The sequence below is a fragment of the Amblyomma americanum genome, chromosome 1 (assembly GCF_052857255.1).
Source record: "Amblyomma americanum isolate KBUSLIRL-KWMA chromosome 1, ASM5285725v1, whole genome shotgun sequence".
NCBI lineage: Eukaryota > Metazoa > Arthropoda > Arachnida > Ixodida > Ixodidae > Amblyomma > Amblyomma americanum.
In genome coordinates this window covers 559,873,556-559,891,831 of record NC_135497.1, presented here as the reverse complement: position 1 = coordinate 559,891,831, position 18,276 = coordinate 559,873,556, and the positions used below count along the sequence as shown (strand labels likewise).

General features: G+C 49.2%; 1 protein-coding gene and 1 long non-coding RNA gene across 7 annotated transcripts in view; one reads left to right on the top strand and one right to left on the bottom strand.

Moving 5' to 3' along the window:
• Positions 1–10,803, top strand: part of LOC144116374 (uncharacterized) — a 158,011-nt gene extending 147,208 nt beyond the window's left edge. For all 4 annotated transcript variants that reach the window (XR_013311856.1, XR_013311857.1, XR_013311854.1 and 1 more), the window contains one exon: positions 10,672–10,803. This is a non-coding gene — a long non-coding RNA (uncharacterized LOC144116374). The remainder of the gene's footprint in view (positions 1–10,671) is intronic.
• The window catches only part of LOC144116373 (protein tolkin-like), a 1,150,388-nt gene that overhangs the window by 500,381 nt on the left and 631,731 nt on the right, over positions 1–18,276 (bottom strand). For all 3 annotated transcript variants that reach the window (XM_077651146.1, XM_077651147.1, XM_077651145.1), the window contains exon 4: positions 11,659–11,783. In XM_077651146.1, the coding sequence (XP_077507272.1) occupies positions 11,659–11,783 (125 nt within the window). The remainder of the gene's footprint in view (positions 1–11,658; positions 11,784–18,276) is intronic.

Here is an 18,276-nt window from a genome sequence, read left to right as displayed (position 1 = left end):
GTTGGGGGGTGGGAGTGCACAACCATTTTTATGGCCGCCATATTGGATTCGATAAACCAAAACTATGCCGCCATTTCGTCCCATGACGTGGACATGGCTGCGTGGCCCAACCATTTTTGGTGAGCGAGGAAAGCAAAATATCCGAACCATCTGGATACCAACTTCGAATGGGTATGGCAACTTTGCGAATTTTTATCAGGTTGTAAATTCGCCAGCGACTACACTGCAGCTAAGCCTAACAAGACGAAGGACTCCGTGAGACCTCGGCGCATGCGCCGAGACAGAAGCCATCGGAGGGATGCTCGCTAGCTCCAGCGCGAGCGGAAACGCTCCCAGGGGCTTGCAAACCGAGGATTCGCACATGGAAGACGAAGAATCTGAGGACGAAAGTTCTACCTAAACGTGCCGGGAACGCGCGAGCGACGCCGACCCGGACGCGGAGGAAAACGACAATGACGGCGCGGATAACTGGACGCCAGTTATGCCGGCCAGGGCACGACGACGAGAAAAGCTCGAGAAACCAAAGGAGACAAGAAAGCGAGAACGGCAGCCAGGAAGCTACAGACGCTTGCCGGACGGGACACAGCGAACAATTGTGAGAAGACAAGCGGCAAGACGCCATCGCGAAGAAAACCACCGCTGCCCAAGACCGACGTGAACGTCATCCTCAGACCTAAGCAGGGGCTGCAACTGAAACAGTTTCCACAGTTCCTCACCTCGAAAACAAACCAGGCGGCGACCGGCTATCGCCCGGCATGCGGAAGAGAGAACTTCATCACCAGAATTCGACCTGGATCCAACATAATCATCACGAGCACACCCTCCGATGCGACGGCAAGACAAATCAAGCAAATAAAACAACTCAGCATCAGGGGAGTCGACTACGAGGTCTACACGTACATTGCGGCGCCGGATGATGCGATCCGGGGAGTAATCCACGGAATCAAGCCGGGCCTCAAGACCGAAAAACTACAGGCGCAACTTGGAGTCTCAATGCATGGAGTCGAAATCGTCGGGGCGAGAATCCTTCTCAGCAATGCTACTCTTCGGCGGAAAATTCCTTCCCAAGCAAGTAATTTTTGCAGGGGCAGAATACCAATGCTATCCGTACCGAGTCCGAAGGCAGGTGTGCCACACATGCATGCAGCCTGGACATGAACCGACGTGTGCCCAACCTCGAAGGCGAAGGTATGCAAATCATGTGGAACCCGGGACCCCCAGGAAAACCATCAGTGCGACGAAAGAAAAAGTGCGCTCTGCTGTGGTGACCACACTACTGGAAACAAGGAGTGCGAGATGCGGTGTAAAAAAAAAGCCAAGTACCAAACGAGGCAACCGAAAGACAAGACCTCGCCAGGACAACGAACGCAAGACAACGGGGACACTACTAACGTACGAGCAGATCCAGAGAAAAACAAGGGGCAGACGCAACAAGGCAACTCCTCAGCTCAAGCAACAACGCAAAACTCCACAGAAACGCCGAAAAGCGCACGAGATCGAGATCAAGATCAGCGATGCGATCGAGATCCAGGTCGAGAACGCGCAAAGAAAACAACGGGTTCCAGGAACGCAGAGGAAGCTTCCCAGGCCTGGCGAGCGAAAACAAGAAACAAGGTCTCAACCAGCCAGAACAGAGACCGGAGAAGGAGGTGAGCTGGCCAATTGGACATAACTGTGCACCCACTGTGTCACACTCTAAGATAATACACCTTGAGGACAGAATAGTCAAACTAGAAGAAAGAATTGCTCAAAGCGATCGAAGAGTCAAGGAACTAGAGGAACAAAACACGAATCTTAAAGCAGAAATAGAAAGGCAAAAAGCGCAGTACATGAACGCACTAAAAAACCTCAAACAAGCCAGGAAACTCATGCTCATCACGGAGGGCGAACAGGTCGGAACGTACTAACTTCGGACAGAATCAGCAGAAGTAGCCGCCATAAAAGCAGCACAAAACCAACTACAACAAATCCAAGAACTAGATCAGGAAATGGTGAGAGCAACTTTTATCGCAGTAATGAAACACCATGTCAAGGTCAGTGAAGCCCTAGAGAAAAACGACGGAAAATACAACTACATCAAAGGGAAAGTTGCGACTACAACGAAGGAAGCACACAGCAAACGCATGAGAGAACACATGAGCAATAGGCCCATCCATTCCGACGAAGAGGAAGCAAGAACACAAAATGTCTTACGACAAACACCCGAGGCTAAACAAGAAAGCGAGCTTGGAAATTTGACAATAGACCTGTAGAGGAATAAAGGAAAAACAAACTCAGTTAATACAGCTCATAAAGAACCAAGAAAAACTACCGGACATCAATGCCATCCAAGAATACGGGGCCAGGGCTAAACAAAAGCCTAACAGGATACGGGATGCATGACGTAGACGATACCGGCAAGGCCGTCACCTTAGTATATAAATTAATTACGGCAATCTGCAAAACCAACATAACGGATAGGGACGTACCCCACACGGTTCTAGAAATTGTACTCAAAAAAACAGCGGAAGACAGCGCTTTCGCCAGAAACGTGTACAGCCCCCCAAACACAAAAGAACCCCAGAATAAACGAGCTGTTCAAAAAAGCTAGCGATATGGCAGAGAAGAACCCACTGTTGATCCTAGGAGACTTTAATGCGGCAAATCCCAGTTGGGAGTACCAAGAACTTGATACCAAAGGTAAAAGCATAGCAGAAAGCGCTGAGAAATACTGCGTGGAGCTAGCTAATGACCCCATAAATACGACGAGCATAGAAAACAGCGTCTGCAAAGACACCACGCCTGACCTAGCCTTCTCAAAAACAACGAGAATATCCAATGGGAAAATACAATGGAAACCTTAGGGAGCGACCACTTCATCCTTAGCTTAGAAATAGCCACAGGAGAAATTAAGAGATGCCCAGGGACTGCCAAAATTTCAGACTGGGAACCGTTCATAAACCATAGCGACGAAACCACAATACCGATAACCAACATAGAAGAGTGGTGCACGGAGCTTACGAAAGCCAGAAAAAAATTCATGAGGATAGCCGGAACAAAACCCATGCGTATATAGCCACCTTGTCCACCTATGGAAAGCACGAAGAAGACTTATCAAGAGATGGAAGGAGCAAAAATACAACAGAAAACTCAAACTGAAGATCTCCGAACTAACCAAGAAGGCATCAGATCACGCAGACAACATCGCCACGCAAAACTGGCAACAGTTTACTGAAACACTTAGAGGAATTCTAGGCATGACCCGACCTTGGAATATACTAAGAGCCTTGATAGACCCAGCAAAACACAAAACGGAAAGCTGCAAGTCCATGGAACGATTAATCCACACCTTCCCCGGAACGGAAAATCAGCGCAGGCACTGAAGGAGAAATGCTATGGCACAACCACGCACCCAAAGAAAGACCAAGAATACAGTGAAGACAAGCCCGAGATGGATAGGCCAATCACCGAGGAGGAAGTAATGGCAGCCATAGGGGAAGCCAAAAAGTATACGGCAGCCGGAAAGGACACAATAAATAACACTAACGTTTGAAACATGGCAAACACGGCCAACGCCGAACTTACCAAGTACCTAAACGAAATCTAGAAAAAAGGAATCGTCCCGGCGGATTGGAAACATACCCAAGCCGGGCAAATGACTCCAAATCGAAAACCTCCCACTAATCTCCCTAACCTCCGGCCTAGGGAAGATATACGAGAGAGTGGACAATAAAAGGATCACTAACTACATAGAGGACAAGGGATATTACCCTGATGTCATGTTTGCCTTCAGAAGGTGACTGTCTACGCAAGACTTACTCCTACAATTAAACGAGGAAGTCCTCACTGAAATACCAAGAAGTGGAAAACACATAGTACTTGCGCTCGGCATAAAGGGAGCCTTCGATAAGGTGGGACATGCGGCCATCATGGAAGGCCTCATTAACGTTAACTGGGGGAACAGAGCCTTCCGATATGTCAAAGCCTTCTTGACGGAACGGACGGCTACGTAGACATCGGAAACACAATATCTGAAAACTTCACGGTGCCAAACAAGGGAACACGCAAGGCTCAGTAATATCACCGCTACTATTCAACGTAGCGATGATAGGACTCACGAAAGTACTCGGCGAAATAGAAAACATCAGCTACGCAATGTATGCAGATGACATAACAATATGGACACCCACAGGCTCCCCAGCAACAAAAGAAGAGCAGCTACAAAGAGCGATCGACCATACTGAACAATACGCCAGGGCCAGATGACTCGTGCTCAGCAGAAAAATCAGAATACATAAGAATAAAAAAGGTACACGGAAATACGACTCCCAGATCTGGGCAACGAGACAATACCTGAGAAAACGGAAGTCAGAGCGCTTGGAATGTGGGTGCAAAACACAGGACGATGTATAAAAACCATTGCCTCTTTTAAGAATACAACAGAGCAAGTCGCCAGAATCATACGAAGAGTCAGCACTAAAAAGAAGGGAATGAGAGAACAGGACACCTAGTCTCGTCACGAGCATGGTAACGTACAGCCTCCCCTACCAGGAACTAAACAAGCAAGAGACCCTGAGTGGGCGCGGCGAAAGCCTTGGGCGCACAACGCTAACTATGCGTCCGATTCTTCTTGTACAGGCTTTGTTCCTGCCAACTGCCAGCCTCCTTGTTGCGCCTTCAGCCAAGCCGTTTACAACAGTGACATCAAGCCATATCGACGATGCAGTTTCGTGCCTCTTTCCGAAAACGGATGATGCAGTGTTTTCAAGTCACGGGTTCCTGACGTCACCAGCTTCAACTGCTATAAAGACAGCACCGCACGATGGACTTACCAGTGGGCGCGGCGAAAGCCTTGGGCGCACAACGCTGACTATGCGTCCGATTCTTCTTGTACAGGTTAGTTACAACAGCACAATACGCAGTGATGATCGTTTTCTTGTTGTACTGCCGCGCCCACATCTGTGCTTGAGTATTGCCTATGAGTGTTTAAATTCGTGTAAGCTTCTCGTTTGTGGGGACATTGAAGAAAATCCGGGACCGACTGTTGATGAAATGTTCGAGTCTATATTGAGTGGCCAGCAAGCAATTAGAGCTGACATCGCTTCATTGAAAGAACGCCTTGAATCCACGGAGACAGCAATACACTGTTTCGAACAGCGTTTAATCAGCTTGGAATGCAGTATGACCGAGGTTCGAGCAAAGACCCATGAAAATGAAGAAACATATGCAGTTGCAACCGCAGCGCATGACCTACTTAAACTTCACCATGAAAAACTGGTTGATTTGGAAAACCGCAGCCGCCGTTCGAATTTGATTGTTTTTGGGATTACCGAAGATCCTAATGAAACGGAAACAACGCTACGGGAGAAGGTTATTGAAGACGTCTTCAAGGATAAGGTGGGGGTAGATTGTGTTTCAGTAGCGAGAATTCACAGACTCGGGAAGAGACCCACAGGAAGGCCCGTCATCGCGTTTTTCCAGGATTACACTGAAAAACAAGCCCTCATGAAGAATGCTCACAAACTGAAAGGATCAGGAATATCCTTGCAAAATGATTACTGCGCAGACACGCTGCGCAAGCGCCTACTACTTTGGAACAGCGCGAAAGAAGAAAAAGATAGCGGCAGAAAGGTCTGGCTTGTTCATGATAAGATTCGCGTTGGCGGCGACTTGTACATTTGGGACGACGTACACAACACACGGAAACTAGTTGCAAAAAGGGATGACACAGAAATGAGACTAGAGCAGGCAGAATAGCAATCACGGTCTTTCCAGTTTCGGCTGCTTTCACTAAATGCCCAAAGCATTGTCAACAAAATAGACAGACTGCAAGATCTTTTATTAGTATACGATCCTCATATATGCGTTATTTCTGAAACCTGGTTGCATGACGGGGTGCAGGATGATGAAATAATTTCGCCAGGTTACCAACTGTTTAGAAGAGATAGATTCTCCCGAGGTGGTGGCGTCGCAGTTATAGCAAAAAATAGTGTTGATATAGGAGAACTAGATCAGATTGATAACCCCGAAAGCTTGTTTTTGAATGTCTCTGTCTGGGGTTTTTCATTCATACTATGTTCTGTGTACCGCGCACCAAATGCTGATGATCACTTTATGCAGAAATTATATGATCACCTTTTGAAATTCAGAGGAAAAAACTTAATTATAACTGGTGATTTTAATCTTCCTCAAATAAAATGGAATAACTGGAGCTATGGGCACAGTCCTTCCTGTGATATACTCATTGATATGATGCTAACTTTTAGTCTTGAACAGGTTATTACTGTTTCTACCAGAGGAGACAATATTCTAGACCTCTTATTCCTCAGTGAAATTTTCCATGAAGGAACCGCTGAAATTGATGCAGGCATTTCAGACCACAAATTAATTTCTTTTTCATCAACAATCAACGTGAATAGAAGAAAACAACGCGAACGATTTAAGGTTAGGGACTATGCTAAAGCAGATGATACATCAATCATCGATTACTTAGACCTATACCTAAATGTTGTCCATGATGATGTCGAGCTTTCATGGCAAAAGTTCAGGGACATAGCCTCTTATTGCATTAACAGATTCATTCCACTGAGAAGTGTCAAGAAACCTCCATCAAACCCGTGGATAAACAGAGATATTATCCAAACTAAGCGAAAACTAAAGCGAATGAAGAAACATAGCAGGCAGAGTTTGTCTTCCAAAAAATTGAAAACTGAATTACTAACAAAAGTGAAAGCAGCCCGAGATAAGTTTTTCAGTCATGATCTTGTTGATTTTATTTCACATGCCCCACAGAAGTTTTGGCGTTTTTTAGGTCAATCTAAACAGGCAATTCATAAAATTAAGGTTAATGATGAAATAATTGAAGACGCTTCCAGTATTGCCGAACACTTCAATGATTATTTTTGGAGTGTGTTTTCTGACCTGGATGAATTTGAACATCATAACAATGATAGGTCTTTTGTACATGACATTGTGATTTCCAGGCAAGGTGTTTTGGATATGCTCTTAAAAATTGATGTCAGGAAATCTGCCGGGCCGGATAATATACCAAATGCTTTTTTACGAAGGTATGCGGAACAGATATGCGTTTTTTTAACTGACTTTTTCAAATTATCATTACAATTAGGAGAAATACCATCTGACTGGCGTACCGCAAGAGTTGTTCCAATTCATAAAAAGGGTGACCATCTTACAGTATCGAACTATCGTCCCATTTCTATAACGACCACTTGCAGCAAATTATTAGAGCACATTGTCGCAGGCTTTATTCGTCAGTTTTTGACAGACCATAATGTCCTCTCTCCATTTCAACATGGGTTTCGAAAGGGACTGTCGACAACAACTCAACTTGTGTCAGTTGTTCATGAAATCTCTCAGGTGCTTGACACGTCCGGGCAAGTCGATATGCTCTTTTTTGATTTTAGTAAAGCATTCGATAAGGTTCCCCATGGAAAATTACTCCACAAACTAGAGCGCATTGGTCTTCCTACAAATATTATAACATGGATCCAGGCCTACCTCCGCCATAGACAGCAATTTGTTGAAATAAACAAATGTACTTCCAATATCCGTCAGGTAACTTCTGGTGTACCGCAAGGCAGCGTATTAGGACCACTTTTATTTTTGATCTATATTAATGATATAGTCGACGTAATTCCTGATGATGTCCATGTTAATTTATTTGCGGATGACTGTGTCATTTTTAGAAAAATTGTTTCCAGGAACGACAGCAATTACTTACAGGAATCAGTTAATGCTATCCGTGATTGGTGTGAACTTTGGTGCATGGAAATCAATGTAAACAAAACAGTTTTGCTGCGAGTCACACGGAAAAAAGAACCTAGTGTATTTTCTTATGTACTTAACAACACAATAATATCTGAGGTTGAAAAAAACAAGTATTTGGGTCTCACATTCAACAGTAAACTCTCTTGGTCAAACCATATTTCCATTACATGTTCAGCAGCATTGCGCAAATTATGGTTCTTGAAAAGGAAACTTAGAAATGCACCTGCAAATACCAAAATGTTAGCATACAACACATTTGTCCGTTCCAAACTGGAGTATGCAGCAGTTGTATGGGATCCTCATACTAAAAAGAATATAATGAATTTAGAGCGTGTTCAAAGGAAGGCTATCAGATTCATCTTTAGTAAATATAAAAGAGAGGATTCTCCGTCTTTAATAATGCTTGCAAATAAAATCAGTACGCTGGAAAACAGGCGGAAGATAAGTCGTCTCCAATTTTTACATAACATTATAAATAGAAAAAGCGCACTTCAGCAGCCTCATTGCGTAAAACCTCTAAGTTCACGCCAGACAAGACACAGACATAACCTTTCACTTACGCCAATATTTTCTAAACCAAAATCCCATATGAATAGTTTCTTTCCGCGTACTATACATGAATGGAATTCTATACCTGTCGATGTATTGCAGTCACAAAACTTTGCAGAAGAGCTGGAAAAACATCTTTCTTCCATAAACTAACTGAAACAAAACCAGTGTTCACAATCTGTTATGTTTTCCTAACTCCTTCACTTTGTGATGCCTTTTTTTTCCCCCCAGAAACAGTTCTGTTGTTCTGAGTAAAAATTGCCCGCCTGTTTGTTATTTCACATGTGCCACTCTTCATGTTTTGTTCGTTATTGTGCTGGTGCCAGAGCGTATTCATTGAGTAACACTGCTACACCCAGCATTATTTTTCGTTAGTGTTTATTGTTGTTTTGCATTGTCACACTTTTTACTGTATTGCCCCTCCTGCTAGGGCCAGTTTATTGGCCTGCAGTATCAATAAATAAAAAAAAATCAACACCATACCACGCAAAGCATACAAAACGGCGCTCAATCTTCCAATGTCAACATCAACCGAAAAGCTAATGGCACTTGGAGTATCGAACAGCTTCGACGAACTACGAGAAGCGCAGTGTAGTGCGCAACTAAACAGACTCACTCAAATCAGAACGGGAAGACACCTAATGGGGAAATTAGGTCTACCCCTGGGAACACAAAAAGACAAGGAAAAGATTAATAATGAAAACAGAAGCAACATCCGGGTAAGACCCATAGCTAGGCACATGGGCCCCAATATACGCCATGAAAGACGACAAGCCAGAGTCCGAGCACTCAGCAGGGAATTCAGCGACAATCCCAGCGTAGTCTACACGGACGCAGCAAAGTCCGATACCAACGCAAAACGATCGCCGTTGTAACAGACGAAGGAGGGAAAGAAATAACCAGCGCAACGATAAACAACCCAAGCATAGAGGCTGCTGAAGTGGCCGTCATTGCTCTGGCAATATCGCACGGCAACGCAAAAGGACAAAACCTCACAATAGTAACGGACTCCAAACAAGCATGCAGAAACTACACAAGAGGCTGATCACCAGGGCCCGATGGTGTGACGTACTCCGCACTTGCCAACCTTGGCCAAGAAGCTGGACGGGCTCTTTTGGACACTTATAACAAGTCATGGACTGCTGGCATAGTTCCTCATGATTGGAAGACCAGTCGTCTGGTTCCACTTCTTAAGCCGGGGAAATCACCGCTCGACCTTTCATCATACCGTCCAATTGCACTCGCCAGCTGCGTCGGCAAAGTCATGGAAAGAATGCTGCTCACACGCGAGGAATGGTACTTGGAGCGATATCAGATTTATCCAACCTTCATGTCTGGGTTCCGACGGGGCCGCCCTTCTATCGACAACGTGGTCGACCTTGTAACGTCGGTGCACCACAGCAAAAGTTTGAAAAGATTGACCGTGGCATTGTTTTTGGATATCAAGGGAGCGTACGACAACGTAACGCATCAGGCCATTTTGGACGCAATGGAAGCTGCTGAGATCGGAGGCCGCACGTTCTAGCTGGATACGCAGCTATTTATTAGAGAGGTCGTTTTTTGTCCTAACTGCGGACGGACCATCATCCTTAAACCGAAATTCACGCGGAGTCCCTCAGGGTGGAGTGCTGAGCCCAGTTCTCTTCAACCTTGCTCTTATCGGCCTGGTCGACGTATTGCCACAATCTGCTCAGATCTCGGTATATGCAGACGACATCTGTATTTGGGCATCAGGGGTTACCCGTCCTCAAGTTCGTGAAAGACTTCAAAAAGCGGCATCGATATTGACATCTTATCTTCGCTTGCAGGGCCTGAACATATTGACCGAAAAGTGTTCACTTGTGGCGTTCACACGCAAAATAGTCACGTTACACCATTCGCATCAATGGCTGAAACGCTGAAAGTAGGTGGAACTACAACGTAGCGCCAAGTTTGAAAAACTGGAAGTATGGACAAAGCCAAAGCTTGGCGCCAAGTTTGAAAACTCGAAATGAGCAATCATGTGACCAGTGATAAGTGACCTATACGTAACCAGGAGATAGCAAAAATAATGATAAATTAGAGGCAATTAGGTAATTATTGAGAATCAAAAGGCAATGAATGAGAAGGCAATTAGACTGAGCGGGTATTCAGTGAGTGGGCAGAAACGATGCATGGAGGAAAATTTGAAAACTCGAAATCGTTGCTGGGATGAAATGAGGGTAAAAGAAGAGTTAATTGATAACCAATCAAGTGAACGAGAAAACAACCATGGCGCCAAATTTGAAAGGCGACCAGTGTCGAGGAGGCGTCAACGCTTTCACATTTTTTTTTGTGCAGGTAGCAGCGGTGATCTCTATTTTTTCTTTTTTTCAGCCAAGACAAAGACCACTTTTGTTGGCTCATGGGCAATGTATCTAGGAACCTGCGGCCAGGACAACGCTGGACAGCATGCATCAGCAAGCTCGAAAAAAAGCACGAAACAGTAAATAAAAATTGATCATTTTCATTTCAATTCTAGTGGTTTTGTGTACGAATTACTCTGAAATGACAGGCAACCATTAACAAGCTGTGCATTTTTGTGCATTGCCTACTCCAGAACACAAATCCTTTGTTAATTGACAGGTGACACAGTAACGACTGTTACACAGTGTACGAGCACTACACCACACACACTACAGAAGACAAAGCAAACTACAGAAGACAAGACAGACTACACAAGACAGACTATAAAAGACAAGACAGACTACAGAAGACAGGACCGACTACAAAAGACAAGACAGACTACAGAAGTCAAGACAGACTACAGAAGACAGGACCGACTACAAAAGACAAGACAGACTACAGAAGACAAGACAGACTACACAAGACATGCCCAAAATATGACAAGACTAGAGACTACAGAAATTTTCTGTCTTAGAATCCTGTAGTGTGTTTTGACTGGGAGCGCCCAACCATCAACGCCATTATGCCGCAATTGGTCACTTGCAGGAACCTTAGCCATTCGACAGCTTCACGACTAAACAGCGAAATGAAAAGGAAACATCGAACGTACTCGCGCTCACCGTACAATACTCGAAACTGCGATATCTTATACCGTGCCTGGTCGGCGTTACAGACAGCTGGGCGGCAACATAACAACGCCTTGGCAGCAGCACAACATGAGAGATAAATAACACTGGTGAGGCATATAACTGTCAGCTCCATTGCACACGGCTGTGCAGCCAACGCCGCTATAAAATGCCTGTCAGGGTGAAATCCTGAGGTGCACACGCTGAGCTGCACAGCATCAACCACGTCGGACACGTGCGAGTGGTTCAAGAAGCCTGGAAAAGAGCATTTAAAAAAAGCTGCCATGCTCACCGCTGAAGTTCGACTCGATCTCGTAGGGGATGACGGCGTGGTCCCAGAGCCTCTCGGGCCTCGCAGTGGCGGCGCGGACACGTCGGCGGTTCTTGCCCGCGCGCTCACGGTGTCGATGTCGCCGCCTGCGTGCGCGCAGACAGGAATTATTCGCGAACTGAGCAAAGCTACCGGCACATGCAGATATAGGGCACCACAGACGCGCGTCACTTTCCAGCGCCAGAGCTTCTCTGCACCATCAGCTCTGCTGTGTATTCGAAATTGGTCTGTAGAAAGTCAAGTGGCCTAAAGCGGCCACTTTGAAAACTACTTCGTCATTGAAATGAAAGCCCTAGACAGGCAGGCTATTTCTTCTTTTTTCATTCACGATGTATTTCCTTGTACGCGTTCGTTACCCGCGGGTCACGTGCAAGCGTCTTTGAGCTGTCCCGAAGCCATGAGCTTAGACCCAATAGCGGGGGTGCGCAAATGCTTTACTCCGAATATTCTGCATATGGTCCACGAAAACCCTGCTTCCCGGAGCGAAGTTCAACAGTAGCTCCAAGACAGCATGCAATAGGCGAACTGACGGTAAGCGTCCGCTCGTACGGCTGTGCGCTGCATAACCTACAGAAACGGTATGCAGGAGCGCAAGCCGCCCTTCTTTTCCATTCCTGAATCAGTCTCGGGCGCTTCTGTTAATAATCACCGCACACCTTATGAGCAATGCGTCTCGCTACACACGCAGGCGAAGCCACCAGCAACTGACAGCACGCTGTCATGGTTTCGGCGGCGGAACAGCTTGTTCACGCGGCTATGTCGTGCACTTACCCTCTCGGGCTTTCCAAGATCGAAACCTTTGAACTTAACGTGGCGCGAAAACGACACGGACGGAAAGAAAGAGCAAGACGAGACGAGCGCCGACTACCGACTGTCTTGTCTTGCTCGTTCCTTCCGTCTATGTCCCTTGTGGGGTTTTAACAGAGCTTTTTTAAATACTTTTTCTCCGCCTAATCGCAGCTGACACCGTTCAATACCGCCGCACCCCCGCGTATACTACCGAGCGCACGCCGACCACAGCGGGCCTTGCTCCGAGGGAAACAAAGGAACGACACTCTGGCTGACACAAACAGGCATTTATTGCTACAACAACAATAACGCCGGCTAGCAACAAGGTACGCTAATGAATCAAGGTCGTCCGACTCACCAGCACGGTTACGAACTAACGTTCGCCCACGCTAGGTCAAGGGTGATACTCCACAGTCGGACGGGACGAAATGCGGGAGAACGCTCTCCCCGCAACTTCCTCGCCCCGTTGGCGAAGAGCGCTCGCCGAGCAGTTCGTACCCGCCGCGTTGCCCAGCCGAAAAAAGTGTGTCGTCTCCCCCCCGCGCGCGCGCAGCAGTCACACCGTCCGTGGCGCTCGTGTCGCAGCGACGCCGGTGCCCTCACTTGTTAGTTACGGTAACTAACTAGGGATATTCACGGAGTGCGCCCATCCTCGAGGCTAGGCTCCTGCAGGGTGCATCGCGGGAAAGCAAACAAAAAGGGACGTCGTAGGAGAAAGTACAGAATCCCCCCAACCTTACAAAGACCTACACGCCTGAAAGTACATGCTATGAAGGAGTCTCCTGGTATTCATGCACTTGAGGCAGGTCTTCCAACGGAGGTCACGCCGACAGCGTCCACGCAGACTTCCGCGGTTTTCCGAAGGCGGCGTGAAGGTCTCCGCTAGGACGACTCGTATGGCCCATGGACTACGTGTCCGAAGGCTCGCGAATAGCAGGCCGGTTGAAAACTGCAGGCCATGATTCTGCAGTAGTCTCCAGGGTAACAGCAGCCGGAGGTGACTGCTGACTGGTCTCGCCACAGCTGTAGCGGATGGATGCGGCGAACAGGATATAGGCGGCTCCGTTGCAGCAGCGAGACTATGTGCAAAGGACAGCACGAATGAGTGGCTCCATTGTATCGGCCAGGTTGCCGAAACGCTCTCAGCAAGCCTTTAACGTAGGTAACGGTAGGGAAAACTGCGTCGGCAAGAGCCTCGTGGCGCAATGTTTAACTCGCTAGCAAGGCGTGTCGGTGGCACTGCAAAGGCAAAGTTCGAGTGAACAAAGCCCTCTCTTCAGTTGAAAGAGACTGCTCAGTTCGAGCGAGGTTAAAAAACGGGTGGGCAGCAAAGTGCGCCGCCTCTCAGCCCCACGGTCCGGCGGTCGTGTCTCTTCTGAAGTGGTGCAGGCAGCCCCGAAGAGCCTTAGGCCTAACTACGACTCTACCACGCATACATTAAACCCGGTAGCCGTTGCTCAACGACCTTTCCACCTAATCTGTACGAGAGATTATAACCTAGATTGCTTCCTTGTAGCCTTCTTTCGATATTTATCATATTGCAACGGATAGAAGAAGAGATGAATGAAGACTCTCGGAGGCGCGCGTGCTCTGGGATTCTGTGCTCTGTGCCTGGTGCTCTGTGCGGGCCGCCCTGTGCTCTTGACCTGTGTGCTGTGCCCGGGCGTTCTCGCGTCGTTCCCGCCTGGACCACGTAACATCTATGGCGGAGGTGCGGATTTTACGCTGCGCCCACCACGCAGCTTCGTAGTACTCGTCAGGCCGGGACTACCACCATGGCTCCACCCGGCCGGTCAAGGAGCCCCACTGCCCCCACTACCCCTTCTTTCGTCATCATGGCTCCTCCTCGCGACCCCGGCACGTTTTCCGGCACAGATGGCTCGGACGTCGAAGACTGGATTAACCTCTACGAGCGTGTCAGCAACTACAACAGGTGGGACCCTACGCTAATGCTCGCGCACGTCATCTTTTACCTCAATGGCACGGCGCGCGTATGGTACGAGACCCACAAGGAAGAGCTAACAAGTTGGGACACCTTTAAGGAAAAGTTGAAGACGCTATTCGGTAGACCTGATGACCGCCAGCTCGCCGCCAAGAAACAGCTGGCTACTCGAGCACAATCATCTACCGAGATCTACGTGGCCTACATTCAGGACATCTTGGCGTTTTGTCACAAGGTCGACGCCGCAATGAGTGAGACCGATAAAGTGGGCCACGTGCTCAAAGGCATTGCCGACGATGCGTTCCACTTGCTTGTTTGCAAAGACTGTACCTCAATTGACTCCATCATAAACCAGTGCCGTCGATTTGAGCAAGTCAAAGGCCGCCGGATTTCGCCGTCGTTTTCTCGTCTTCCCAACGCGGCCGCGACATCTTCCTGTGAGGACCACCGATCACCATCCCGCACGCCCTCGGACGCCCCTGCCGTCACCGATTCAGTCTCCCGGATCGTCCGACGTGAACTGGAGGCCCTCGCACCTGTGATATCCCCGCCCTCCGTCCCTGATACAACCCTGCCCGCTGTGTCGCTGATTCAGGCCGTCATCCGGCAGGAACTCGCTCATCTGAACCTCGCTGCGGCAGTGTGCGCCATCAGAAGCCCGGACACCCCCCAGCCCCCTCCCTGTGCTTTTCGTCGCACCTATTATTCTCTGCCCCGTTCCCGCCATCCCAATGACTGGCGCACGGCGGACGACCGTCCCATTTGCTTCCGGTGCTCTCGCATTGGCCACATCGCCCGTCATTGCCGCAGTCCATGGTCTTCAACGCCCCGCAACGTCTTCCCCTCCTTCTACAGTCCCGCCTCATCCCACAACTTCTCGACCCGCGCCCCGTCCGAACCGTCTGCACCAGCCGTACCCCCTCCACGCCGATTCTCCCGCTCTCCGTCCCCGCAGGGCCGCCGCTCTCGTTCCGCCCAGTCGCCTTCTCGCAGCCGCTCCCAATTGGAAAACTAAGTGATGCAGCTCCCGGAGGTGACGCTGCATCAACGACCCGGACTACAAGTCCTCTCTCGACCACTCGACCTAATCTTCTGAACGTCACTATCGACCGTGTTCCTGTGCGCGCCCTGATTGACACCGGTGCTCATGTATCAGTGATGAGTGCTGCCCTCCGCCGTCGCCTCCGATAAGTCATCACGCCTGCAACGTCCCGTGTGTGTGTCGCGGATGGTGGCACGCCTGCTGTGGACGGTATGTGTACCGCCCGCGTTATTATTGCCGGCCAGAGTATACCAGTTCAGTTCACCGTGCTGACCACCTGTGCCCATGACCTTATCCTCGGCTTAGATTTTTTGACTGACCATTCCGCCCTCATTGACTGCTCGGAGGGTGTTCTACACCTCGCCCTTCCAGTGCTGGATTCAGACCCACTTGATGTATCACTGTGACTGTTCAGTACCGCATATGCTCGCCTGTCATCCCGAACCGCCTCTTTTGTTCCATTGACCCCATCTCGCCCAGTTCCCGATGGCGACTATCTCGTTACACCCAATCTTGACCTCCTCCTGACCCGTAACGTTGCCCTACCTCATACCATTGCCACCGTCCAAGCCAACGCCCTCTCTCTGCCTCTCCTCCACTTCGGCCTCACTTCTCAAGTGCTACCGTCCGGCATCTGCGTCGCTACGCTATCCCCTCTCGCTCCTTGCCACGTGGCTACGTTGCCCGCTACCCCAGTTCCAGAAACCGCCGCACCGCGCAGGCAGTCTCTTCTGTCGACCGACACCTTCACAACTATGATGCTACCGACCTCCATCCCGGCCAAACTGCCAAGCTTCGTGCCCTTCTCGAATCTTTTTCGGATATTTTTGACGTGAACAACACCACGCTGGGTCAAACTCTCGCCGTCAGGCACCGCATTGAAACAGGCGATGCCCCTCCCATCCGCCGCCGCCCTTACCGGGTCTCTCACGCCGAGCGTCAAGTAATCAATGCGGAAGTTACTAAAATGCTAGAAAAAAACAATATCGAACCCTCACACAGTCCCTGGGCCTCACCCGTCGTCCTTGTCAGGAAAAAGGATGGCTCATGGCGTTTTTGCATTGATTGTCGCCACCTGAATAAGATCACTAAAAAGGACGTGTACCCCCTGCCGCGTATCGATGACGCGCTTGACTGCATCCATGGTGCCAAATTCTTCTCGTCCATAGATCTTCGCTCCGGCTACTGGCAAATTGCTGTAGATGAACAGGACCGTGAGAAAACCGCTTTTGTGACTCCTGATGGCCTTTATCAATACAAAGTTATGCCTTTCGGATTATGCAACGCACCAGCCACATTTGAACGCATGATGGATGCTCTTTTGCAATGCTTTTAAGTCGTCCACCTGCCAATGCTATCTCGATGACGTCATTGTCTTTTCGCCCTCGTTTTCCTCTCACCTCACTGACCTTTCTCAGATCCTTTCCCTCTTTCGTCATGCTGGCCTGCAGCTCAACTCGTCTAAGTGCCGTTTCGCGCGCCGTCAACTCGCCATCTTGGGTCATGTCGTCGACGACACGGGGGTGCACCCTGACCCTGATAAGATCCTAGCCGTTAAAAACTTTCCTCAGCCACGTTCCTGTAACGACGTCCGCAGCTTCTTAGGGCTGTGCTCCTACTTTCGTCGATTTGTTGAAGGCTTCGCCGACATCGCCCGCCCCCTCACCGACCTCCTGAAAAAGGACGCCACCTTCATCTGGGGACCCGACCAAGCACACGCGTTTTCCACCTTGATATTGAAGCTTACTACCACGCCAGTTCTGGCCCACTTCGATGTGACAGCTCCCACTGAAGTCCGCACAGACGCCAGTGGCTATGGCATCGGCGCTATTCTCTCTCAGAGGCAATCCGAACAGCACCGTGTCATCGCCTACACCAGCCGCCTCCTCTCCGCCCCGGAGCGCAATTACTCAATTACCGAACGTGAGTGCTTAGCCCTTGTCTGGGCGGTTGGGAAATTCCTCCCATATTTGTACGGCCGCCCTTTTACGGTTGTCACCGACCACCATGCGCTCTGCTGGCTCTCATCACTGAAATATCCTACTGGCCGCCTAGGTCGCTGGGCTTTCCACCTCCAAGACTACGACTATACCGTGGTATATAAGTCCGGTAGGCTACACACTGATGCTGATTGCCTCTCCCGATATCCCGTTGACTCTTCTGATCATTCTGGCAGTGACTCCGCCGCTGACCTCTTCTCGCTCTCTGCTCTTACTCACCTTGGCGATGAGCAGCGACGAGATATCGAGCTCCGCTCTATTATTTCCCGCCTCAGATCCTCTCCATCTGACCCTGCCCTGCGCCGGTTTGTACTTCATCATGACACACTCTACCGCAGAAGCCTGAACCCCGCCGGCCCAGACCTACTGCTCGTTGTCCCGAAGCATCTGCGCAACGACGTCCTCCACGAGCTCCATGACCTCCCCACTGCTGGACATCTGGGTGTCTCGCGTACTTACGCTCGCGTGCGTCGTCGCTTCTTTTGGCCCCGTCTCTACCAGTCCGTCCGCCGCTATGTTCGTGCCTGCGACCAGTGCCAGCGCCGGAAACGTCCCGCCACGCTCTCCGCGGGTTTGCTCCAGCCTGTTGATGTGCCCCCTGAACCATTCTATCGTGTTGGCTTGGATATTTTGGGCCCGTTTCCGGAGTCCACCTCCGGAAACAAATGGATTGCCGTTGCGACAGATTATGCTACTCGCTATGCCATCACGCGGGCCCTCCCCACCAGTATTGCTACCGACGTGGCCGATTTTCTTCTCTACGACCTCATCCTCCGTCATGGTGCACCCCGCCAACTTCTCACCGA